The sequence below is a fragment of the Rhinatrema bivittatum genome, chromosome 13 (assembly GCF_901001135.1).
Source record: "Rhinatrema bivittatum chromosome 13, aRhiBiv1.1, whole genome shotgun sequence".
NCBI lineage: Eukaryota > Metazoa > Chordata > Amphibia > Gymnophiona > Rhinatrematidae > Rhinatrema > Rhinatrema bivittatum.
In genome coordinates, this window is record NC_042627.1 from 35703644 (window position 1) to 35730679 (window position 27036).

At 45.5% G+C, this 27036-nt stretch overlaps 1 protein-coding gene across 3 annotated transcripts in view; it reads left to right on the forward strand.

The window, feature by feature from the left end:
• APBA2 (amyloid beta precursor protein binding family A member 2) overlaps window positions 1-27036 on the forward strand; it is a 422528-nt gene that overhangs the window by 310129 nt on the left and 85363 nt on the right. For 2 of the 3 annotated variants that reach the window (XM_029575805.1, XM_029575804.1), the window contains exon 6: window positions 23147-23182. The exons of the other annotated variant lie outside the window; for it this stretch is intronic. In XM_029575805.1, coding sequence (XP_029431665.1) covers window positions 23147-23182 — 36 coding nt within the window. The remainder of the gene's footprint in view (window positions 1-23146; window positions 23183-27036) is intronic. 3 annotated transcript variants of the gene reach the window in all.

The following is a 27036-nucleotide window of genomic DNA, read 5'->3' on the forward strand; positions in this document are numbered from 1 at the left end:
GCGCCATCACCCGACCCGGGGCCTGGTCTGGAGGCCTCGACCATGCCCCCGGGCCCGCCCCACAATGCCGCGTTGCGCCCCCGAAACACTGTGTCATTTTAGGACACGCCCCTGACACGCCCCTTTTACTGTATCTTGTTATTATGTATCTACTATTCATTGCATTATTTTGCTGGTTGAAATTTGGGTTGAAATTTGTTCAATAAAAGTGGCTTATAAGTGTAACATAACCAGGTTTTAATGCAACAATTTCTAATGTATTTTTTACTAAAATATACTCTGCATTTTAGATATTTCCATATGGTAAAACACTATAGGGTAGATTTTATAATTTTGCACGAGTGCGTACTTTTGTTCGCGCACCAGGCGCGAACAAAAGTACGCTGGATTTTATAAGATACGCGCGTAGCCGCGCGTATCTTATAAAATCCGGGGTCGGCACGCGCAAGGGGGTGCACATTTGTGCAACCTGCTCGCACCGAGCCCAGCGCGCGCTGCCTGTTCCCTCCGAGGCTGCTCCGATTTTGGAGCGGCCTCAGAGGGAACTTTCCTTCGCCCTCCCCCCACCCCCCCGGCCCTATCTAACCCCCCCCCCCTTACCTTTGTTGCACGATTTACGTCTGCTAAAAGCAGACGTAAATCTGCGCGCGCCATCACCCGACCCGGGGCCTGGTCTGGAGGCCTCGACCATGCCCCCGGGCCCGCCCCACAATGCCGCGTTGCGCCCCCGAAACACTGTGTCATTTTAGGACACGCCCCTGACACGCCCCTTTTACAAAGCCCCGGGACTTACGCGCGTCCCAGGGCTCTGTGCGTGCCGGCGGCCTATGCAAAATAGGTGCGCTGGCGTGCGAGGGCCCTGCGCGCGTAAATCCGGCCGGATTTACATGCGCAGGGCATTTAAAATCTGGCCCTATACTGTCTATAACAGAACAAAAACCTTGATTTAAGTTAAATGCGTCAAGATTGTGTTATTTCATATAGATATGAAGACGTGGCAAGAACAGATAAGAAAGTTAACAATATAGAGGCTGATATTGAAAGGGTTTGTCTGAGTAACTTTTTGAGTTACCCCAATAAACCCCAAATTATACATTTCCTGTCCCAGAAGGAGCAGTAAGTTATAAAACAAAAAAATTTTGGCTAGCTAGGTAGGGGTTAGGGGTCGGGGAGGAGAGGAGAGGGGAAAAGGTAGGAAAGATAGAGGGATAGGGAAGTTCCTTCCCAGTCTGCTCCTTAATTGGAGCAGACTGGGAGGGAACTGGGAAAGGCCTTCTCGTGTCGCCGTGTGTATTTTTTTTTAAATCCAGCTGTTGCGCACGTGACAAAACATCCACCTGCACATGCTCGTGCCGATATTAAAATCGGCCACGCATGTGTGCGTGGGAATCGTAGTTTATAGCATGCAGGCAGTAACGCGTGCATGTTATAAAATCGGGTTAGGGTTAGGGACCGCGCGCACATGGACGCACGTGTGTGTTTTGGAAAATCGACCCCTTACTGTTCTGCTGACTATCCAGATAAATATACTGGGTAACTTTCCCTCTCCCTGGCCTACTCAATGTGGACCTCATAATTATTCAATATTATATTTTATTTTGGGGTTAGCTTAGCAGCTTTGGACTGTTAGACTAAGGAATTTTTTTTTGTAGCTAATAGATTTATTAGAAGATCTCATGGTACAGATTCATTATGCCCTCTCGCAGAAGCTGACTGCATTAAGATATAAGTTGATATAAGCTGTATTTTTAGTTATTTATGTAATTTTTTTTAGGGAGTGTATTTGAATTGAATAAATATATTTGATTTGTATTTTATATATTGTAGTCCTCCCCAGCACAACAGGTTTGATATGAGTGTGAAATAAATGCTTTTAAAAAATATGTAAATAAATAAAATAAGACAGAGTGAAGGCCAATACACAAAATTCATACACAAACTCTTGCATTGGACAAGCAGTCACATACTACGGCCATTTATTAGAATTTACACCAAATACATTGCATCCAGGATGAATAGAACCATTGGTTCAGTTTTGTTAAATGCTAGTTATTGATAAAACCAAAATGAAACCATAATGCGAGTCTCTAGATTCTGGCAATCCACACAACACACTTTTGGGCGCACGTTTTCGACATGCTAGCATTACCCCTTATTCAGTAAGGGGCCAAAAACACGCGTCCAACCCCCCGAACCTAAAAGCGCCCGCAACATGCAAATGTATGTTGATGGCCCTATTAGGTATTCCCGCGCGATTCAGAAAACAAAATCTGCAGCCAAGCCGCACATATTGCTTTCAGAAATTAGCACCTATCCAAAGGTAGGCGCTAATTTCTTTGGGCACCGGGAAAGTGCATATATCATGGTGAGGTGATATTAAGTCGGAGGTCCCGAAAGTTTCCAAAAGTAAAAAAAAACAACCCAAATTTGAAGTCAGCCCACGGCTGTCGGGTAGAAAACCAGACGCTCAATTTTGCCGGCGTCCTGTTTCCAAGCCCGTGGCTGTCAGCGGGCTCGAGAATCGACGCCAGCAAAATTGAGCGTCGGCTGTCAAACCCGCTGACAGCCGCCGCTCCAGTCCAAAAGGAGGCAGTAGGGACGCGCTAGTGTTCCTAGCGCCTCCTTTTGCCTGTTTTTACCGCCGGGCTTAATTTGAATAGTGAATCGCGCGCACAGGAGAGCGGGCATTCGCCCGCTCTCCCACGGACTTTACTGTATCGGCCCATATGTTGTGTGGCTTGCCAGAATCTAGAGACTCACATGTCCTCTCAGGTGACATATGTCTTATGCAGAGACACCTGGAAATGTATTCCTAGCAAGTAACATCTATTTTGCTTGAATCACCAAGGTTGTACCAGGGGAGGAACTGAATAAGGAAGAGCGAAGACAAAACTTACATACAGTAAAAAGTGTTTACATTTCCAATTAAATATACATTCATATTTTCATGTAGTGTAGTGCTAAAAAGAGTGGGAATCATATGTTCAAACCAATGCTGCAGAAAGCCAGAAGTTTTATAGGCATTTATCTTTAGGTTGATTCTTAAAACAGATATTCCATAAAAGATAGAAGATATGGTTTTAAAGAGGAGCAACATCCTCCCCACCTCCTCTTCCCTGGTATCTATATATTATGATAATTTAATTTTATTTAGACTGGAATTTTTGTAGGTTCTGATATCTTTTTATTGAAACAACAAAAAAAGATGTTGCTATACCCTGCCATTTTTGCTGGTCCATTGAAAGATATCACAACCTTCAGACACTGCAGTTTATTTAAAAAACATGAAAAAAGTAGAAAGGCATAATATAAATATTGGAGAAACAGAAAAAATTAAATAGCATTTCAAAACTACAAAACTGAACAGTAGGAGTGTGGATAGAAAAAATTGTCAGTTCAGTTCATTTGTTTTGGTTGCTATTTTTTATTCGTTTTGTTTGTTTGAGTTCCCAAGTTCATTTGTTTCATTTGTTATGTCATTTCATTCATTTCCATTAGGGATGCATACATTTTGGACTCTTAGCATTGGAATTTTCTATTTAAGTTTAATGAAGCTTGCAGATAGGCATCAGCAGTAGAGGGAACAGCACTGCAAGTTCCAGCAGAAGAAAAACACTTAATCCCCATGCCCCTAATAATAATTTCTTCTGTTTCATAAAATAAAGATGAATGATGATAACTGCTAGCTATAGCCACTTCATAAGCAATAATAACTAAAATTAGACATCCATGTTATTGTAAACCATTTTAAACAATATAAATGTGATGAGAGAGATCAGGTTGTTTCACATACATTTAATATGATGGGTGAGCCTGTCTGTTCCTGATCTCTTTCCAATCTGGATCAAAAGATGAAAGAACTACCCCCATATCAGGTCTGTTCTGTATCTTTCTCCATCTCTTTATCTTGTTCACAGTGTTTGCACTACCAAGTTCCTATTGCTTACGCTGCCCCAGCCACTATTGCTGACACTCATTCCCCCAGCCCTATTACCTGCTCTCCCCCTACTTTTTTCTTTGATGCCCCTGAGGACTTAAAGCTTTGCTTGTACTTTAATGCCTCTTGGCGCTCATTGCAAAAATAGCATGAAAGTATGGGAACTGCATGGCTCAAACTTCCTGAGCACTGTGTGTGGCTCTGTGAGTGAGAGGAAAAATACCATGGCACATGCAGCGCTTTCTCTCTCAATTCCTGCAGAACAACTGCACATCCAAAACAGATGTGAGGATGGGAATGGAGCTGGGACTGGTAGTGGGTTGCAACACCAAAGTTGAAGACCAAAGATTTAGGTCCTGCGAGAACAGGGCTACAGCATATATGTGAATAGTTGAAATATAACAGTTGATTTCTGCATTACTTTGTTTTGCTCAATTCTTCTGAGGCCAGTATAGTAGGAATCTTTATTGGCATAAACAGGGAAAAAGACTTTGTGAAGGTGTGAGGGGCTGGAGCTCTTATTACCTAAGTAGCTATTTATGTGCCCCAGTGACAAATTTAGAGTTTTGGCACCCCTGAGTCACTGTAGGTGCCACCGCCCCGACCCCCAACCCTGACAAGGGACAATAGAGCAGAAGGTCTAAGGCACAGACTTTTTTGCTCTACTGTATCTGCTCCAGATTTACGTCCTCCCCTCGTGTCCCTAAATGACAAGAGGAATTATGGAGCAGAATCGGCTTTCCTTTGCTCTCTGGTGCCTACTCTGGCCTCATCCCTCTTCTCCTGTTCCCACTAGAGACCAGGAGGGAGGGGCTAGAATAGGGAAGAGAGCAATTTTTCTTTTATTCTGTCCCTTCCAGCCTCACGCCTCCCCTCCAGTTATCTATACTGGGGGGAGGGAGGAGCTCCAGAAGAAAGCAGAAGGCTGTTCTCTGATGTATAGGATTCAGCACAGCTGAGATGCAACAAATGTCAGGCTGGCCTGCTGGTGTCCCCCCCCCCCCCCGTCCCCCCCAGATTTTTCCACCCTTGGCACAGGGAAATCTAGGCCTGTGTGTCCCAAATGAGTGAGATAACCCAGAGGGTTAAAAAATTGAACTTTTGTACCAGAGGACAGCAGGCCTGTGAAGGGTGGCCACAAAAGAATAGCTGTTCATTTATGTTTTACTCTGAAAATTTTGCTAAAATAGATTTTACAATTCTGTAGGAAATTACAGATTTTAACTGGGAGATGCACAAACACATGTAATTGAATATAGCAAATTAACAAACTTTTCCATGTTGTAAGCTAGCAAAATACTTTACATTTGAGTTTGTCATATGACATTTGAACCTTGTCAAAGCCATTTGTTAAGTGCATGGATTATCCTTTTCTCTGCATGAGCAGTTCTCACCCCCTTACTTCAAGGACATATTAAAGGCCATGCCAAGCAGTAGCAACAGCATTCAGGCCATGTAGCTTTGCATTAGCAGTGCTATTGTGCATTTTCTTACTTGTTAAGCCATTATTCTGTACGTAGAGCTTGCTAGTCGGGCGGTGGAATCGTTTTGAGTGGAGGAGATAGTGGTATTATAGATGTGTGTAGAGGTTAACCGCCATTATTGTACATTTGTTACAGACATGGGAATGTATAATTTGCATAAGAGGCCGGATTTTGGTGTATTATCGAATCAATTTCAGAGTCAGTTAGATCTTACGTCCTGATGGAGATACACAGCGCCCGTTATACTAACATGACTATGATGTCATCAAGCTGGTATTGTTTATAGTAGTGGTGATGGTTCACAAATACATTGGGCTAGATTTTAAAAGCCCTGCGCGCCGGAACACCTATTTTGCATAGGCCGCCGGCGCGCACAAAGCCCTGGGACACGCATAAGTCCCAGGGCTTCGTAAAATGGGCGGGAGGGGGCGTGTCCGGGGCATGTCCAGGGTCAGGGGACGATCCGGGCGGGTCCGGGGGTGTGGCGACGGTTCAGGGGCGGGCTGGGAGGGCGGTCCCGAGTCCCGCAGCACTGCGGCCTGTGCCGGGGGATGCCGAGGCAGCGTGTGCAAGTTATGCCTGCTTCAAGCAGGCGTAACTTGCACAACAAAGGTAGGGGGGGGGATTTAGGTAGGGCTGGGGGGTGGGTTAGATAGGGGAAGGGCGGGGGTGGATGCGGAAGGAAAATTCCCTCCGAGGCCGCTTCGATTTCGGAGTGGCCTTGGAGGGCACAGAGGCAGGCTGCGCGGCTCAGCAAACGCAGGCTGCCAATTTTGCGCAGCCTTGCGCGCGCCGACCCCAGATTTTATAAGATACGCGCGGCTACTGATGAAAACTCATATCGGTGTCTGACCTATGAACAAATGAGGAAAGACGTCTTATGATGAAAGTATGATGACAAGACTAAGCATTGCAGATCCCTGAAGAAGCCCTGGTTCTCAGGGTGAAACGAGACTCTCGTCGGATGTACACATAATTAAAACAGTATTAATTGTATAAGATAGACGAACATATAATTGAATTATTTCTTATTGTATAACATTTAAAGTATTAGTCATCAAATGTAATGAACAGATGAATATACATGAGTAATTTGAGTTATCAGTATAAGATACAAGCAATGTAATGTGTAAAAAAATCTTTTTGGTGGAGGTATTGTTGGATGATAAGCATTGGAGTATTTTAATTGAAGTGTTGTATGAAAGGTATGAGTGGTGTGAATGAAGGGTAATGTATGAATGACAGGGGGAAGTTTTTAGATACATGTGGGCATTGTGGTCTAATAATAATTGTTATAATGAAAATGATGTTTAAAAGTTGGATAATAAAATAAGTGTGGGCATAATAATTTGCCGAGTGCCTCTGAGTTGATTATGTAGTTCATTATTCTGCCAGAGCCAGAGTTCTGTCCTTTGAAATCTCTTTGCCTCTGATGATTTCTAGTGCCTCAATACTCTGTTGTGAGGCTTGCCAGAATCTAGAGACTCAATTTCCTGCATTCATGGTATGAAAAACTAAACCGTGCTGTGGAGAATGATGTAACTGTTCTGAAGATTAGAGTAGATGTCCGTGCATTGAGCTGCTCTTCCTGCTTAGAATGTTCTGTAAATCCCAGCTATGCCCACTGATACAATCCCACTCATACAGTTGGATTGTTGCCCAACGTGAGTCCCCAGTAGACAAGATGATAAAAGGATAATAAAAGGAGGGGGTTGAGGGGCATTGGGACCCAGCTTCCAGGCTGGGCTGCCTCGCCTAGGTCAACGTCCAGGCATCAGGAGCCGGTTTTTGGAATGGGCCCCGGCATTGGGCCTAGGCCCAGACATTGGGACCCAATCTCCGGACTGGACTCCATTGGGCCTGATCCCTGGCCTAGGTTGAGGCCCAGGTGTCTGGTCCAGGCCTCCAAGCCTGGGCCTTGCGTAGGACCTAGGCCAAGGTCGCAGTTGTGGCTCCTTTGGCCTAGGCCTTGGCCTCATTTGTAGATCCCTCCCTAACCGGGTAAGTTGCATCCATGGTGGATCCTGGCTCTGGCATTTTTCTGGGTGATAGGAATGGGTGGAGGGGACATGAGGTCTCGAGAGGCCCAGTTTCTGTTTTTTTCTGTTTACAGGGCTTTTAAGAAAATGTTTATTTTGGGGGTTTTTTTTTTAAATAAAGAAACAAAATAAACATTTCATGAAATGAAAATCATGGGGAAACCCTCCCCCCCACCAAAACGTAACCAAAAAACAAAACAAAATTTTTACTTATTCCCATCCCTAATGATGATGATTTTCAAAGCCCTCAGTAAATTTGGAGGTCATGGGATCAGAGGCAATGTTCTATTAAGAACATAAAGAACATAAGATATGCCATACTGGATCAGATCAAGGGTCCATCAAGCCCAGTATCCTTTTTCCAACAGTGGCTAATCCAAGTCACAAGTATCTGGCAAGTACCCAAACATTAAATAAATCACAAACTACTATTGCTTATTAATTAATAGCAATTTATGGATTTTTCCTCTAGGAACTTATCCAAACCTTTTTTAAACCCAGTTACACTATTTGCTGTAACCACATCCTCTGGCAATGAATTCCAGAGCTTAACTATCAGGCCAATACAGTACAGAGTTAGCCTGCTCTTGGACACGCGATTTCCCTTACCCCTTATTCAGTAAGGGGAGGAAAACGCGCGTCCAACCTGCGGCACCTAATAGCGCCCTTAACATGCAAATGCATGTTGATGGCCCTATTAGGTATGCGCGCGGGATACAGAAAGTAAAATGTGCAGCCAAGCCAGCACTGGGAAAGTGTACAGAAAAGCAGTAAAAACTGCTTTTCTGTGCACCCTCCGACTTAATATCATGGCGATATTAAGTCAGAGGTCCCGAAGAGTAAAAAAAGTAAAAAAAAATAAAAAATTTGAATTCGGCCCACGGCTGTCGGACCGAAAACCAGACTCTCAATTTTGCCGGCGTTCGGTTTCCGAGCCCGTGGCTGTCAGTGGGCTCGAGAACCGACGCCAGCAAAATTGAGCGTCGGCTGTCAAACCCGCTGACAGCCGCCGCTCCAGGCTAAAAGGAGGCGCTATGTGACGCGCTAGTGTCCCTAGCGCCTCCTTTTCCCCGTTCTACCGCACCACCTAATTTGAATACTGAATCGTGTGCACCGGCAAGGGGCCGGTGCACGCACCGGGAGAGCGGGCGTTCGTCCGCTCTCCTGCGGACTTTACTGAATTGGCCTGTATGTGCTGAGTGAAAAAGAATTTTCTTCAATTTGTTTTATATGAGCTACTTACTAACTTCATGGAGTGCCCCCTGGTCCTATTAACTGAACATCCCTAATTTTCTTTAGCCTTTCCTCATAGGGCATCCGTTCTATGCCTCTTATCATTTTGGTCACCTTTCTCTGCACTTTCTCCAGAGCAATTTTTATCTTTTTTGAGATGTGGCGACCAGAATTGCACACAGTATTCAAGTTGCGGTCTCACCATGGAGTGATGCAGAGGTATTATGACACTTTCTATTTTATTCACCATTCCCTTCCTAATAATTCCTAACATTCTGTTTGTTTTTTTGATCGCCACAGCACACTAAGCCGACAATTTCAATGTATTATCCACTATGACACCTAGATCACTTTCCTGGGTGGTAACCCCTAAGATAGAACCACCTAACATTGTATAACTACAGCAAGGTTTATTTTTCCCTATATGCATTACTTTGCACTTGTCCACGTTAAATTTCATCTGCCATTTGGAATCCCAATCTTCCATCTTGCAAGGTCCTAGTGCAATTCATCACAATCCGCTTGAGATTTAACTACTTTGCATAATTTTGTGTCATCTGCAAATTTGATCACCTGACTTGTCATGTCCCTTTCCAGATCATTTATAAATATATTAAAAAGCACCGGTCCAAGTACAGATCCCTGAGGCACTCCACTGTTTACCTTTCTCCACTGTGGAAACAGACCATTTAATCCTACTCTGTTTCCTGTTTGCAGTCCACAAAAGGACATCGCCTCCTGTCCCATGACTTTTTAGTTTTCTTAGAAGCCTCTCATGCAGAACTTTGTCTAACGCATTCTGAAATCCAAATACACTACGTCTACTGGTTCACTTTTGTCTACATGTTTATTGTTGGATTGGTTACTGGATAAATGACAGGAATCAGAGGGTAGTTTTCCAAATGAAGAGAGGTTGTTAGCAAAGTGCCTCTGTTTAGGCACCTGTGACAAGTGAGGAGACCACATTTGAAAATGACACAAACTTGTTTTGAGTAGTTAAATCAGCAGTAGATTGTAAAGAACTACAGAAGGGACTTATGAGACTAGAAGACTGGGCTTCTAAATGGCAGATGCAATTTAATGTAGATAAGTGCAAAGTAATGAATTTAGGAAAAAAATAATCCCAACTACAGGTTAACGATGCTGGTCCACGTGTTAGGAGTTACCAGCCAGGAAAAGGACTTCAGAATCCTCATGGATAATACCTTGAAATCTTTGACTCAGTGTGCAGCAGTGGTCAAAAAAGGAAAGAAAATGTTATAAATTATTTGGAAAGGAATAGAGAACAAAATTGAGGATATCATAATGCGCTTGCATAGATCCATGGGACAACTGTACCTTGAGTACTGTGTGCAGTTCTGGTCACCCCATTTCAAAAAAGGCATAGCAGATACAGAAAAGGTACAGAGAAAAACATGTGATTGTACTTGGTTCAGTTATATTTAATAAACACATTTATACAAATAAAGAAAGGGAAATGTGACAAAAATGATAAAGGGGATGGAAAAGCTCCCTTATGGAGAAAGGCTAAACAGATTAGGGCTCTTTAGCTTGGAAAAGAGGTAAATGAGAGGGTATATGATTAAAATTTATAAAATCACGATAAATAGGGAATTTTTTATTTTTTTTTACCTTTTCAAACACTAGGACTAGGGGACTCTCCATGAAACTAGTAACCGGCAGATTTAAATCTGAACATAGGAAGTATTTTTTTCACGGGGAGGCAGATTTTATAAATTTGCACGAGCTCGTACTTTTGTTCGCGCACCAGGCACGAACAAAGGTACGCTGGATTTTATAGGATACGCGCGTAGCCGTGCATATCTTATAAAATCCGGGGTCGGCACACGCAAGGGGGTGCACATTTGTGCAACCTGCGCGCGCCGAGCCCGGCGCACGCTGCCTGTTCCCTCCGAGGCCGCTCCGAAATCGGAGCGGCCTCGGAGGGAACTTTCTTTCCACCCCCCGCACCTTCCCCTCCCTTCCCCTACCTAACCCATCCCCCCAGCCCTATATAAACCCCCCCTACCTTTTGTTGGCAGATTTACGCCTGCTGAAAGCAGACGTAAATCTGCGCACGCCAGCAGGCTGCTGGCGCACCATCACCCGACCGAGGGGCTAGTCCAGAGGCCTCGACCATGCCCCTGGGCCGGCGCCACACCCCCGGTCCTGCCCCGAACCGCCCCCTGTCCCCGGACACGCTGCCTCCCCGCCCCTCCCCGCCCCTTTTACGAAGCCCCGGGACTTACGCGCATCCCGGGGCTGTGCGCATGCCGGCGGCCTATGCAAAATAGGCGCGCCGGCGCAGGGCATTTAAAATCCAGCGCTCTGTGCACAATCAAGCTTTGGAATCTGATGCCAGAGGATGTGGTCAAGGTAACTGACATAGTGGGATCCAAAAGAGGGTTGGACAAGTTCCTGTAGGAAAAGTCCATAACCAGTTATTGGCCAGGTAGACTTGGGAAAGCCAGCACTTATCCCTGAGAAAGAGATACAAAAAATAAATCAACTATTGAAGATTTGCCAGGTATTTGTAATCTGGACTGGCCACTTTTGGAGATAGGATGCTTGGTCTGACCCAGCACGGCACTTCTTATGTTCTTAATGCCATTTATCCAGGTAAATAGCAATTTACCTGCTTAGATTGGCTGTCTCCCTCTTTCCTAGCAGCTAAAAGTATAGTATATGGGTTGTTTCACAATGGGGTTGATTTTAGAAGGCGCACGTGCACATCCTTGTGCACACGGTTCCGGGCGCATGCACATGGACACACTGATTTTATAACATGCATGCATTGGTGCATGCATGTTATAAAATGATTCCCACTCGCTGGATTTTCATGTCCGCGCACACACGTGCAGGTGGGTGGCCATGCGTATTTTAGAATACGCATGGCGATGCAAGTAGGGCTTCCCCAGTTCCCTCCCAGTTCGCTTCAATAAAGGCACAGCCACGAGTGTAACCCCCAGATTTTTAGATGTGCAGGCTCTTTAAAATTTGGACGAATTAGTATACTTATAGTTGCATTTAGGGAAGCATTCTCTGGGACATGTTTTGGGTAGAATTGGAAAATAACATGTAGAATGCATTTTCAAAATGTTGCTTGGTAGAGGTGTGAATCGTGTAATCGATCGTCTTAACGATCGATTTTGGCTGGGGGGAGGGCAGGAAAACCGGCACACCAAAAAACCCCTAAAACCCACCCGAACCTTTAAAACAAATCCCCCACCCTCCCGAACCCCCCCCCAAAATGTTTTAAATTACCTGGGGTCCAGTGGAGGGGGGTCCCGACGCGATCTCCTCCCACTCTCTGGCCACCGCTGCGTTGAGAAATGGCGCCGGTGGCCCTTTGCCCTTATCATGTGACAGGGCAAAGGTAGCGCCGGCGCCATTTTGTTTCCTGGCTCCCGACGTCACGCGTGCGGGAGATCGCCCCCGGACCCCCGCTGGACCCCCAGGGACTTTTGGCCAGCTTGGGGGGGGGCCTCCTGACCCCCACAAGACTTGCCAAAAGTCCAGCGGGGGTCCGGGAGCGACCTCCTGCACGCGGGCCGTATTGCCCTGTCACATAAGGGCAAAGGGCCACCGGCGCCATTTCTCAACGCAGCGGTGGCCAGAGAGCGGGAGGAGATCGCGTCGGGACCCCCCCCACTGGACCCCAGGTAATTTAAAACATTTTGGGGGGGGGGGGTTCGGGAGGGTGGGGGATTTGTTTTAAAGGTTCGGGTGGGTTTTAGGGGTTTTTTGGTGTGCCGGTTTTCCCGCGCCCTATTTAACGATACAATACAAATGCCCCTGACGATAAATCTGGGGCATTTGTATTGTATCGCATATCTAACGATTTTGGACGATTTTAAAATTATCTGATGATAATTTTAATCGTTCAAAAACGATTCACATCCCTAATGCTTGGTACTTTCCCTTGAAACCTTACCCTGTACAACAAGTAAGAACAATATGGGGCAGATTTTAAAACCTGCGCGCGGGCACAGATTTGTTCGCACAACCCGGCGCGAACAAATCTATGCCAGATTTTATAACATTGCCGCACGCATGTTATAAAATCCATGGTCAGCACACGCAAGAGGGTGCACAGCCTGCCCCTGTTCCCTCCGAGGCTGCTCCGAAATTGGAGCGGCCTCGGAGGGAATTTTCCTTCTGGCCCCCCCGCACCTTCCCCTCCCTTCCCCTACCTAACCCGCCCCCCAGCCCTACCTAGAAACCCCCCCCTTTACCTTTGTTGAAGAAGTTACGCCTGCCTGGATGCTCAGGCCATGCCCCGCCCCACCCCGCCCCCTGACCGCCACGGACCGCCCACGTCCCACCCCTTTTTGCAAGCCCCGGTACATACGCGCGTCCCGGGGCTTGTGCGCGCCGCCAAGCCTATGCAAGATAGGCTCGGCGTGCGCAGGGGGAGGCAGGGGTAGGTTTTTGGGGGTTGCGCACATATCTTACACACGCAACCCTTTGAAAATCTACCCCTATTTGTGTTTCTTTTGTACCCATGAGCAATTTTCAAAGGGAGGGCACGTGTGCTTTCTTGTTGAAAATTAGGTACAAGGTGTAGCTTTGGACTTTGCATCCTTGTGAGTAGTTTGAAAAATGTAATTTATAACAGCCTGTATAAGAAAGCCAACAATTATATGCATGTTACATCAATTTTCAAAGTGAACTTACACTTTTTTGCTTTCTTTGCTTTGAAAATTATCCCAGCAAAACTCTTTGTGAAAATTACACTTGATAATTTGTGTGCAGGAAATCTGGGGGAAAATTTCTGCCTATATGTTAAAAAAAAAAACAAACAACCCCAAAAGTATAGATATAAGTCCAAACCACTCCTCATATCCGCTCCAGGGAATGCTTCCGCTCAGTCCAAGTAAACATAGACGCATTCTGGACATATGCAAGTAAGTTACTCATATATCAGGTGGGAAATTTTATAACAAACCATTTCTGTGGGTACAGCACAGTTTTACCGGCAGAAATGTCTTAGAACAGTGGTTCCTAACCTTTCCCATTGTGACGGACAATACTCACATGTGTACCACACTGCTCATTATAATCCACAGTGTAAATAAAAGAAAATCCTAAGTGTAACTTTTATTGTTAAGAATTTCCCAAGGGAAAGCTAATACGATCTCTGGACAGAAATTATATAAATATGAAACCTCCCATACTAGAACAGCACTAACTGCCAGCAGTCAAACAGTAACAACCCCAGCTATAAAAAGACAATAGGGATGAGAATCGTTTTTTCTGATGGATGAAAATATCGTACAATATTTTCTCCTCCGTCAGGAATTGGGGGTCCCTGAAAGCGATAGAAAAACCCCACAACATTTTTGTGGGGTTCTCTTATCGGTTTGGGGGGGGGGGTGGGAAGAAAGGGCACACAAAAACAACCCCCAAACCCACCCCAACCCTTTAAATCTCATTATTTAGAATCCCCCACCCTCCCAACCCCCCAAAAACATTTCTAAAGTTTTTGGGGGGTTGGATGGCCTGCGCCATTTTTAAAGATGTTGCCAGCCGACCATTGCTCCTACCATGTGACAGGGGCTGGCCAATGGCACCGATAGCCCCTGTCACATGGTAAGGGCAAAGGGCCATTGGCGCCATTTTGTTTACTGGCAGCTGACGGCCCGAGAGCGGAAGATCACTCCCTGGACCCCCGCTGGACCACTAGGTACTTTAGAAAAGTTTGGGGGGGGGGGGGGTTGGGAGGGTGGGGGATTCTAAATGATGAGATTTAAAGGGTCGAGGTGGGGTTTTTTTTGGTTCGGCTCAGGACAGCCAAAAAAAAAAAAAGCAGTCCCGCCGGAAACAAAGATTTCCCACAGTTTTAGTACGAACACGATTCCAGAAACAATTCTGGAACCGATTCACATCTCTAAAAGACAATACTACTAACTTTATCCCAGGCCCTAAAAACATCAATACACCTCCTTTAGGAAAATAGAAAAAGCCAAGCTGCAATAGATTCTTACACAGAACCTACATGCTAGCAGCATACCTTACCTCGGTCACACATGCAGAACACAGACAAACCCTCACCTATCACAGAATAAAAAGATCAAACTATAAATAGAAATGTGCAGACAAAAAAACTGAACTGAAAACCTCAACAAAACAAACTTTATGCAGTGCAATAACTGAAAAACAAACATCAACAGTCCTTATAAAAAAAGTCAAGAAATATAAAATCAATAGTATTAAAACCATACTAATAAAAAGAACAAATTATTTTAAAACACCTGAGGAATAGAATATCCAATAATTAAAAACGCATATAAAATATTTCCAGACACAAACATATTTCAAAACAGCAGACACAAAGACCCAATAATTAAAACTAATAAGGCTAAAAAAAATCCTCTTCTCTCCATACCTTTGATTTCCAGGCACCCTATGAATTAACAGGAAGAGAGGAGGGAAGGTGGGTTTTGCTCACAGAATTTCTCCTCTCTCTTTCTCTCTCAATCACACACACTTTCAATCACACACACACACACACACACACACACACACACACACACGTTCCCTCTCACACGCATGTTCACTTTCTCTCATGCATGCGCAATCGTGCCCACACACACTCTCTCTCTCACTTATACACATGCACTCTTACACCCACACGTGCTCTCTCTCACTTACATACATGTGCTCTAACACACTCACATGCTCTCTCTCTCACTTACACACGCACTTGTTTAATCAGACACACAATTACACACACATGCTTAATTACTTACACATGCTCTCTCACACACACACACACACTCAATCACGCACTCAGTCTCATACACACATGCTCTAGGCCTCATGCACAAATGTTCAGTCACTCACACGCACATTTTCTCTTATTTACACACATGCTCTCAATCACAGTGTCTCTCTCACTTACACACACGCTTTCAATCACACATATGCTTTCTTTCACTTACTCACATATTCTGTCTCTCACACACACACACACACAAGCTCATTCGTACTCAATTACCCACCCATATGGTCTCTCATTACACACACATACTCGTTAAAAAAACACTCCCCCACTCTCTCACTTACACATATGCACTCACTCATGCATACACACACATACACCTGCTCTCTCACATATATATGCTCACTAACACACACACGGTCTTTCACATGCGTGCTCAATCACAGATGTGCTCATTCACATACATGAGCTCATTCACATACATGAGCTCATTCACACACACGTGCTCATTCACATATGCATATGATCTCTCAAACACTCGCGCTCATAAACATATATGCTCAATCACACACATGCTCTCTCTCTCTCACACATATGCTTAGTCTCACACACACACACATTCTCTCACACATGTGCTCAGTCACACACACACATTCTTTCCCTTATACATACGCTCTCAATCACATACACAGGACCTTAATTGTACACATTTATTTATTTTATTTTATTTATATTTCGCTTTTTCAGGTACTGTATGTATTTCACACAGTATTTCACACAGTATTTCACACAGTATTTCACACTCCTGTGTGAAATACTGTATGTATTTCACACAGGAGCTCAAACTCATATACATCCTGCCCCCACCCACTGAAGCACAAGTAGGAGCAGTAGCAGCTTCCCTCTCTAGTCCCCACAGTTCTAACAAACAGATCGATACAGTAAAGTGCAACCGTGGTTACCCTGCTCCTAACTCGCCTTCTACTCACTTTCCGGCCGCGTTAGCCCTTCCCGCGATACACTATCCCCTTTAACTCATCCCTACCGCCTCTTAAAATCCCCGGGTGACCCCTTCCGCCCGCGGCATGTATATTAAATGTAAACGAGCGAATTAGCTATTCCCTCCCATACAGTAACGCGCACCCCGACTATCGCTTTTTTATCCTGCCGTTTTGCCGCACGTTTACCCTGCTAACTTACCGCCTACCCTTACCCCAGCGTTAGAGGCAGGGGTAAGGGTAGACAGCAAACTTTCCCCCAGCCCCCGCTCACCTGCCCTGGCCACGTCCGGTCTCCGGTGCAGCCCCAGTCCTGTCCCCTCCTCCCGAAGCAAAAAAAAAAAAAAACCCCCGAAAAAAAAGTAGCAAGAGAGCGAGGGGAGAGACGGGCAATCCTACGCTCGGGCCTGCCAGTCCCTTGTTCTCTCCTCCCGAAGCAGGGCGCGAAAAACAGCCTTGCTCCGGGAGGAGGGGGTGGCAGTTTAAAGCGACGAAGCGACTTACTTTTGCAGCCCCCCCCCCCCCCCCTCCGGACATCGGCGACGACCGCAGCTCCTGCCTCCAGCTGTCAGACAGATGCATCGCACGTGGGAAAGCGGCCCCTATGCGTGCAATTGGCTGCTCAAGACGTGACGTCACATGCCGTGACGCCAAACGTCGTGACGTCACGTCTTGAGCAGCCAATTGCACGCATAGGGGCCGCTTTCCCACGTGCAATGCGTCTGTCTGACAGCTGGAGGCTGGAGCCGCGGTTGTCGCCGATGTCCGGAGGGGGGGGCTGCAAAAGTAAGTCGCTTCGTCGCTTTAAACTGCCCCCCCCCTCCTCCCGGAGCAAGGCTGCTTTTCACGCCCTGCTTCGGGAGGAGAGGAGAAGGGACTAGGAGGCCCGAGCCTAGGATTGCCCGTCTCTCCCCTCGCTCTCTTGCTACTTTTTCGGGTTTTTTTTTTTTCGCTTTGGGAGGAGGGGATAGGACTGGGGCTGCACCGGAGACCGGACGCGGCCAGGGCAGGTGAGCGGGGGCTGGGGGAAAGTTTGCCGAGCATCGGAGAACATAACTGTCCACTTCCTGGTACCTGTCATTTCAAATGTCAGATACCAGCATGGCCGTGAAGCGTTAGGCCCGCGCACCCAGGATACTGTATAGGCGCTCTATACAGTAAAATGGGTTGCGCGGGCCTAACCTTCGCCTAACGCTTCGCAGACGCGGCATGCATTTGCATGCAATTTGAAGAGAGTATCGAGCGGTAGGTGAAGAGAACTGTGCGTGCGTGGAACGAGGGTGCGCCTGGCACTGCCGCACTCTTTCTAACGCGGCATAACTGTATCGACCTGAAAGAAAGAGTCCCAAGAGCAGTGGGGGTCAATGCTGCTCTGCTTCCTACTCCTGACCATTTCCTGCTCCTTTTCTTGCTGCAGGCTGTGCTGCTTCTCCTGCTGCTGGTACTTGTTAATGTGGCATGGTCTCTACTTCTTCCCACATACAAGGCCCACCACACACTGCTTCCTCTTCCAGTCCACGGGGGCAGGAAGAAGGAGAGGCCATGCCACCTGCCACTTCCAGTAACCCTTCCTCCACCCAGGCTTGAAATTGCTGATAGCGTGGGTGGAACAGCAGCAGAGTTCTCTCTGTCTTGGTGTGATAGAAGAGAGGGAGAGCAAGGCAGCTGGGCCAGCAGGAGACCCAGGAGCGCAGGATGACAACACACCTGCTGGTGCTTGGTGACGTACTAGTGTGTTGGACACACCAGCTGAGAACAGCTGCCTTAAAAGGTAATTTAGTAACATCATGGGTAATTTAGGTGCCAGCTGTGCGTATAAGTTTACTTTGAAAATGATGTGAAAGCATGTGCCAAAATTCACCTACACAGTTAAATATTGCTCTTGCAGTATGTAACTTGAGCATATGAATTTACATGTATACTTTACAAATAAAATAAAGTAAATATGTAAATCTAAGTTGCACCTCCCCCTCAGCAAACTTTTTTTTTGTGTGCACATAAAAGTATGTGTGAAATCAGGTTTTATGCATACTTCTATGCATGCAAACCGTGGACAGTTTTATAACAAGCCATTTATACGCATAAATAGCTTTGAAAATGTACCCCTTAATGCACAGTACATACACAGAGTAAGTTTCAAAGCCTCATAAATGTGAGTTTAGAAAATGGCCCATCGTACATGCACATAAAAGTAAGTGCATAGAGCGTGCTCTGCATGTACTTTTACCCCCAATAGGGAGAAGTGTTCCAGGGGGCAGGGTTTGGGAGGAAATGTAAATTAGTGCGGGTAGTTTTTCTGGCATAATGTAAAGTATGCAGGTAAAAAGTATGCAGATTTTGCACCAATGTGGGCAGTTTTAAAACTTACCCCACTATGTGCTAACAAAATAGCACATTTATCTTTGTCATTAACATATGATGGGACTGGTATATATATATATATATATATTATTTTTTTTTTAAATTTTTTTTTTTGCATAGGATGTTTGTTTTAGAATCTCTTGCAGTATATTCTGAAGAACTAAGTAAATAATTATAAACAAAATTACCTATAGTTTTGCACAATGTTTGGCCATCCATACTCTGAAATTGAGTTCTTGAATATAAAAGTGAGCAAGGCTATTCTTTTCTTTAAAAGATGTTTTTTGAAGGGGGGGTTGAAGAATTCATTCAGAAGTCCCAAAAGACTTTCACACTGAAACTGATGCCTTAAGAGTCATCAGTCATAAGCTTTAAAATCATTTGAAACACGATTCACCGGTTTAGGAAAAGACCATTTCCTAGCGTGTAGCAGATGGACTCAAAACAAGTGGGCATAGTGTGCTCGTGCTAGCAGTTGGAGACGGATCTGACGTCAGCACGGGTACATATACCCCCACAGGAAGCGAAGCAATTAAGTAATTTCCGTCTCCAAAGCAGTTTGGAGCTCCTTCACGCTCGCTGAGCGTTCTTCCAAATCGGCAGCGACCTGGAGAAGCTGGCCAATAAATGGGGCGCTTCTCCCTTACCTCGTCTACCAGAAGACAGGCCACGCAGGAGGCAGCGCCCGTCTTCTAGACCACCCAGAGGTAGAACCTCTCAGCGCTTCAACCCTTACGGGACTCGCTACCAGGCACCTCGATCGCAAGCTAGGAGCCAGTCCTTTCGGCCCAAGCACAATAAGAGGGGAGCCGGCTCGGGTTCCGGCCCCGGCCGTACCCCACAATGACAATCAGCCGGCCCATCCGGGGGTAGCAGCCATAGGGGGCAGGCTGACCCTCTTTTACCGCAGGTGGGCCACGATTACCTCGGACCAGTGGGTCCTCACTATCATCCGAGAAGGGTACTACCTGGACTTTCTTCGGCTCCCGCCAGACAAGTTTGTGAAATCTCCTTGTTCACCCCTCAAGAGGGCAGCACTAGAAGTTACCCTACAGAGGCTTCTCTCCCTCAAGGCCATTATTCCAGTGCCTGCAGGGGAGATAAATTCTGGGCATTATTCCATTTATTTCATAGTGCCCAAGAAGGAGGGCACTTTCAGGCCCGTCCTGGACCCCAAGTCAGTCAATCGCTACCTACGGGTACCCAACTTTTGCATGGAAACCCTGCGATCTGTCAAAAGTTCAGTACAGCCAGGGGAGTTTCTCACATCCCTAGATCTGTCAGAAGCCTACCTGCATATCCCAATTCATCGGGATCATCAGCGCTACCTACGTTTCAAAGTCTTGGGCCAACACTTTCAGTTTCGGACGTTACCCTTCGGGTTAGCCACAGCGCTGCGGATCTTTACCAAGGTCATAGTAGTAGTGGTGGCGGCCCTCAGAAAGGAGGGATTTCTCGTCCATCCCTACCTGGACGATTGGTTGATCAGGGCAAAATTGCCAGAAGAAAGCCATCGAGCAATCAGCCGAATGATTGCTCTTCTAGAAAACCTAAGCTGGGTAGTAAACTTAAACAAGAGTTCCCTACAGCCGTCTCAGTCGAAGGAATACCTAGGAGTCCTATTCGACACTCAGGCAGACAGAGACAGCTTGACCCAGATATTTCAGCCGCAGGCGGGATCCTCTGTCTCAGGGGATCGACGCACTGGTACAACCATGGCCCCAGGAGATCCTGCTGTACGCTTTTCCGCCATGGCCCCTGCTGGGCGCCATTATACACAGGATTCAGCGGCACAGAGGCCTAGTTCTTCTAGTGGCCCCGGACTGGCCAAGAAGACCCTGGTACGCAGATATGAGGAGACTACTGGCAGGGAATCCACTACCCCTGCCGCCGCACAGGGACCTGCTGCGACAAGGTCCCATACTCCATGAGGATCCGGCTCAATTCTCTCTTACGGTCTGGCCATTGAGAGGGCTAGACTAAAGACATGAGGATATTCGGGACCGGTAATAGATACACTCCTCAGAGCACGCAAGTTCTCCACATCGCTAACTTATATAAAGATCTGGAGAGTATTTGAAGCTTGGTGCGAAGCTCATAGCACCAATCCTCATGCCGCTAAGATTCCTATCATTTTGGACTTCCTGCAAGATGGTCTTCAGAAGGGTTTGTCCCTCAGTTCCATCAAGGTCCAAGTGGCAGCACTTTCCTGCTACGGTCCACGGAGTGACAGCAATAGCATTGCCACACACCCAGACGTTTCACGTTTCCTGAAAGGAGTCAAACACATTCGTCCGCCACTGAAGTGGCCCATACCTCTGTGGAACCTCAACCTAGTTTTGGACTTTCTAGCGGGACATGCCTTCCATCCACTTCGAGGCCTGTCCCTCCGTTTGTTAACCTTGAAGATGGTGTTCCTGCTGGCTGTTTGCTCCACGCGCCGTGTCTCCGAGCTACAAGCACTGTCTTGCCGTGATCCGTTTCTCCGAATAACGCCAGAAGCCATCCATCTTCGCACAGTTCCTTCCTTCTTACCCAAAGTAGTCTCGCACTTCCACCTCAACCAAACCATCTCTTTACCTACCACAGACGGTTTGAAGAAGTCAGAAGAAGGTCGAGTTCTACGCCATCTCGACATAGGCAGGCTACTGCCCAGATACCTGGAAGTGTCCAAAGCAATACAAAAGACGGACCATCTGTTCGTTCTACACAGCGGGAAGAAGCAAGGGGAAGCGGCCTCAAGGGCAACTATCGCCCGCTGGGTCAAAGAAGTTATCAAGGCAGCCTACGTAGACGCGGGTAAACCACTGCCTCTACAGGTCAAGGCCCACTCTACCAGACCGCAAGCAGCCTCTTGGGCAGAAACAAGGATGCTGTTGCCTGCTGAGATATGTAAAGCGGCAACGTGGTCCTCCCTCCATACCTTCTCCAGATTTTACCGTCTGGATGTCCAGGCCAGGGAGGATACAGCATTTGCGAGGGCAATCCTACACGGACCTCGGGCAGCCTCCCACCCAGTCCAGGAGTAGCTTTTGTACATCCCACTTGTTTTGAGTCCATCTGCTACACGCTAGGAAATGTAGAGGTTACTTACCTGATAATCTCGTTTTCCTTAGTGTATGCAGATGGACTCAGCATCCCGCCCAACTGCCGGCATACATGGGATTTCACAGGCTCAAGGTAAGCCATGTTTTACTACATAGGGCATCTATCCTGCCGCATGTCAACGCCTTCCGGTTGAGAATCCTAGCGGTCTCCAGCTACCATCAATCGGTCAGGGTAATCCTGTGTAATTAATTGATTGGTCAGCACTCGTATAGCTATGACAGCTTTGCAAGGAAGATTACTGAATTGCTTCATTTCCTGTGGGGGTATATGTACCCGTGCTGACGTCAGATCCATCTCCAACTGCTAGCACGAGCACACTATACCCACTTGTTTTGAGTCCATCTGCATACACTAAGGAAAACGAGATTATCAGGTAAGTAATCTCTACATTAAGAGACCTCCATGGGATTGTAACAGTAACTACCATGCATAGGTGAAATATGCATCATGGTCAGTTTGGACAACTGTATAATGACCCCTTAAGCCTTAATACCTGGGCAGTGATTCCAGTAAAGGATTGAAGCTTTTATCCCTTACTCTTGTGGCTGTTGATGCACCATCAGCTTTTATTGAAGTTCTCTTGTGATAGCTCAAAGACAAAGAGTGCCTTCAGGCTAACTCCATGCTCTCTCTGCTCCTGGTGAGTTTAGTTATGTCATATGCAGGAAATGCATTTATCTTTGGTGAAAACCAGCATTGTGCAATGTTTAAAGTTTTTAGCATAGCTGAACTGGTAATGAAAGTGTATAATTAAGACAGAAGAGGAAGAGGCTGAAATAGTTTGAAAGCAAGGTAAATGGGTTCATCCACTTGTCTGCACATTTTAGAAAATTGCATGCTTTAATAGTTACTAAACTGTAAACTACAGAACAGGTTTAACCTCAGATATGCATGGTCTGACTTATCAAAGGATTTCTCCCATTTTGTGGCTGTATGGGAGAAAAATAAAATTCTTGATAAACCAGGCCTTGGTCCCACTGTCTGAAATAATAGTTGTATTATGAAAATAAGCTGACAACACCCTAAATGAGACTGCCTGGTACATGCTGGGTAATATTAAATCTGCTCTATTGATTTTCTTGATGTCAGAATTAGATTACACTGACACTAATACTGGATCAGCAGCAAATCATGCTAACAATAAATCGTCTGTCAGTAGAGAATTAAGTCACTGGAATTTTAATCAAAAGACTGACATTGTATATTGTGTATTTTTGTTTTTTTGTCTATCTGCTTGCTATCTGTGTTACCGTCCTACTCAGAGGATGCAAAAGGCAGCAAAAATCAAGAAAAAAGCGGTGTGTAAACTTTTTTTTTTCAATCAAATAAACAGCTTGTTTATATCAGTTTATTTTATTTATTTTAAACCGTTGCTTACTGGCTTAAAATCAAGTAGCTGTCCTTGCTTATCATAGTCTTTTTGTAATTATGGATCCCAATAGCATGATATGTTATTTTTTTTCAAAACTTTTACATTTCTCACAAGTAGAACTTGTCCTTTGAATCCTAGGTTCCTATGGCGATAAACCCATCAACCCTAATTTCCTCTGGAAAACCAATAATTTTTGTCAATGTGCTAATTTTAATATTAGTATTGGTTATTCAGTATGTGATTATACCGGTTTACCGGGATAACGGGTGTTCATATTGATATTAGACCATCCCTGAATTCAGGGACAATGGGTTCAAAGGGTTAAGTAATCTCGGTCCATAGATTTTATAATAACCAGGTTGAAATTAGATACATAAACTGCAAATTGTTAACCACATATTTAACCATGTACCTCAATATAAGAAATATTGGAGAGGAGACTGAACATATTACAAGCGAAAGCAAAAGAAAAACATTATTACTTTAAAGTTCACTAATGATGCCGAGAGGGTATGTAGTTTTTATCTTTAGGTACTCTTATGTGGGTACCCTTTGGGAGTGACTGTCCAAAAAAGCTTTGAGCTGAGTTGTTTCAAAAAAGACATATTTTATATTCTGATAGTTAATAAAACACTTGCAAGGGTAGAATAAATCGAATTTGGCTCCCATTTATATAACTTTAGGTCACACGGACAAAAAATGTTTCCTCCTAGTCTGTGTAACTTTTACCAAATCAGGATATACCCAAAGGAGTAGATTTTATAAAAGTACGCCCGCACGTATTTTTGTTCGCGCACCAGGCGCAAACAAAAGTATGCCGGATTTTATTAGATACGCGTGTAGCCGCACGTAGCTTTTAAAATCTGGGGTCGGTGCGCGCAAGGCTGCGCAAAATCGGCAGCCTGCGCGCGCCGAGCCGCGCAGCCTGCCTCCGTTCCCTCTGAGGCCGCTCCGAAATCGGAGCGGCCTCAGAGGGAACTTTCCTTCCACCCCCCTGCACCTTCCCTTCACCTAACTAACCCGCCCCCCCCCCCCCCCCCGGCCGTAACTAATTCCTCCCCTACCTTTATCACGAAAGTTACGCCTGCCCGAGGCAGGCGTAACTTGCGCGTGCCGGGCTGGCTGCCGGCGTGCCATGGTCCGGTCCAGGGGCTGGTCCAGAGGCCGCAGCCACACCCCCGGAACACCCCCGATGATGCGCCACCACGACATGCCCCCGACGCCCCCCCAATGAAAGCCCTGGGACTTACGTGCGTCCCGGGGCTTTGCGCGCGCCGGCAGCCTATGCAACATAGGCTCGGCGCGCGCAGGGGGAGCTTGGGGCAGGTTTTTTGGGGGGTATGCATGTATCTTACGCGCGTACCCCTTTGAAAATCTGCCCCAAAGTTTCTGGCCAAAAAATAATGACTGCCTGTTGCAAAAAAATTGTTTCAAAATATTATTAAGATCCATCAGGAAGGCAAAGAATACTAGTAAAGATTTTCTTTGTATAATCTCCTCTTCCTGGGATAACTCCAAAATTCTGTACTAAAACCTCTTGGGCTGCTTGATTTCCTTGTGTAGACTGGGCATTGCATTGTGTAGACGGGCATTGCAGCCTCAGGGATTTTTAATACTTGCTGAATATACTTTTTGAAAAGTTCCAAGGGAGAGATGAGATTAACCACTGGAAAATGTAAAATTCTTAAGTTATCTGCTCTCAAAGCATTTAATATGTTTTCCAATCTTTTATTATGGATTAACTCAGTCTTAACCAAATTCTGTTGGATATTTTTCACAGCAGAAATTCATTGGCCCATATCTTCTAGTTTTAAATTATATGTTGTTATCAAATTAGTGTTAACCAAAACTTGATTTTTAGTTTCCACTGCTGCTTGAGATAATGCCGATAGAGAAGTTTCAATAGACTTTAACACAGTCCATAGGTCTTCCATAGTCATTGATTCTGGGCAACTTTGGCTTAATTCAGATCCCAGAGTTTTAGGAGGGGCCTTCCCCAAAGCCCACACTACTGCCTGCTCCCAGCCTCATACCTTGGTCAGTTATTATAGTCGACCTAGTAGTTCTTATTGCTTCATATGGGTCTAGATCGATTCTGTCCTCTTTCCTTAGAGGGCTCATCCCACCCGGAACGCGAGGTCCCCCATTCTCAGCCAAGGGTATCTGCCATTGCAACTGCCCAGAAACTCCCCATCTTACCTCCGGGGGTGTCTTTGCCATCACCGGGTTCTCGATCCCCTCGTAGCAGGGAGGGGCTGGTCTGTTCGGCTCGCCGGGACTGAGCGTGGTATCCAGGGTCAGGGGGGAGGGCGCTTGCTCTACCACCCCTCTTCCAGCGACCGCGTCTCTCAGCATCTGAACCACATGGTTGGTGAAGAATCCCTCGATGCAGGGCTGTAAAGGGTCCAAGGAGGGAGAGCTGGAAATCAACCCTCTCAGTTTCGCTTTTCTTTTTGAAGTAAATTTACAAGGAGAAAAAAAGGCAAATCAAGGTAAACTACAACGAGAGCACTCTCACCACGTCCCTACTTGGCAGTCATCTTGGTTCAGCCTCCGGCATGTTATTATTATTGTTTGGTTTGTGCGTCTGATGGAGCAACAAACTTTCTGACATTTCCCTCTGCCATATTTAGGCAATGTTCTAATGTTATTTGGAAACTCCCTGATAAACCAAAGCAGTGAACATATTAAATCAGGGATGGCCAACTTTGGTCCTCGAGAGAGAGAAGCAGGCCAGGTTTTTAGGATATCTACAATGAATATGGCATGCGATACTATAGATGTGCATTCAATGGAGGCAGTGCATGCAAATCTATTTCATGCAAGTTCATTGTGGATATCCTGAAAACCTGTCCTGTTTATGGCTCTCGAGGACCGGAGTTGGCTACCCCTGTATTAAATGATTCATGCTAGGTTAATTTAAAAAAGCACTGTTAAGTTAATAAAGAAATATCTCCATTTCCATTTTATTACCATTATGTAGCAGCAAGGATCTGGGCACTGAAGTAGGATTGGTCAGTTTCGCTGCTTTGGTTTGATTATTTTATTGTAGCTCTGCAGAAGAAACTAAAATTCAAACAAAAGATTCAAGCACAGGTTTAAAACAGTACAAGGTCCATGTTCAGCTATGGGGAGTCTGGCTAAGTTTACTGGATATTCGGTAGCCGCACAAGTCGGGGGCAGACAAATGAAAGGGAAATTCAAATCCCAAGGTTTGTCTGACTAACTCCTAATTTAATTGGACAAACTCCTTTAAATATGGGCCTCTCAGTTCCCTTGTTGTGCATACACATTCAGTTTAAGTTGCACAGAAATTGAAACACATTAAATTGCTAATGTGTGGATTTTACCGCAATGCAAAGCTATGTAAAGCGAATGAACAGAATCAGTCAATCCCATTGAGCTCCAAATACTGTAAATCCCTACACACATGCCAGAGTTTCCAGTTTAACACATCTAAGCTGTAACTCGGTGGCAATTTTCAGCAGATATATTTGCATACATTTTGTGAACTAGATTAATTGGCATAATTTGGTCATTCAGAAAAACAGACCTGTTGGTGAAATTCAGTAAACCAAATTGCCTATTGTGCTCTAATGTTTACTAATTTAGCTCAAAATCAATTTAAAAAATAAAGCAAAAAGGTAAAAGAATGCAGTCATTGAAATTTTAATTAGACATATTTTTGTATATGAATTATATATCAACATATCAGGGGAAAGATAGCTTTACTGTTCTTATTATAAGTACCAGAATGATGCTGGACACTGTGATGATGTT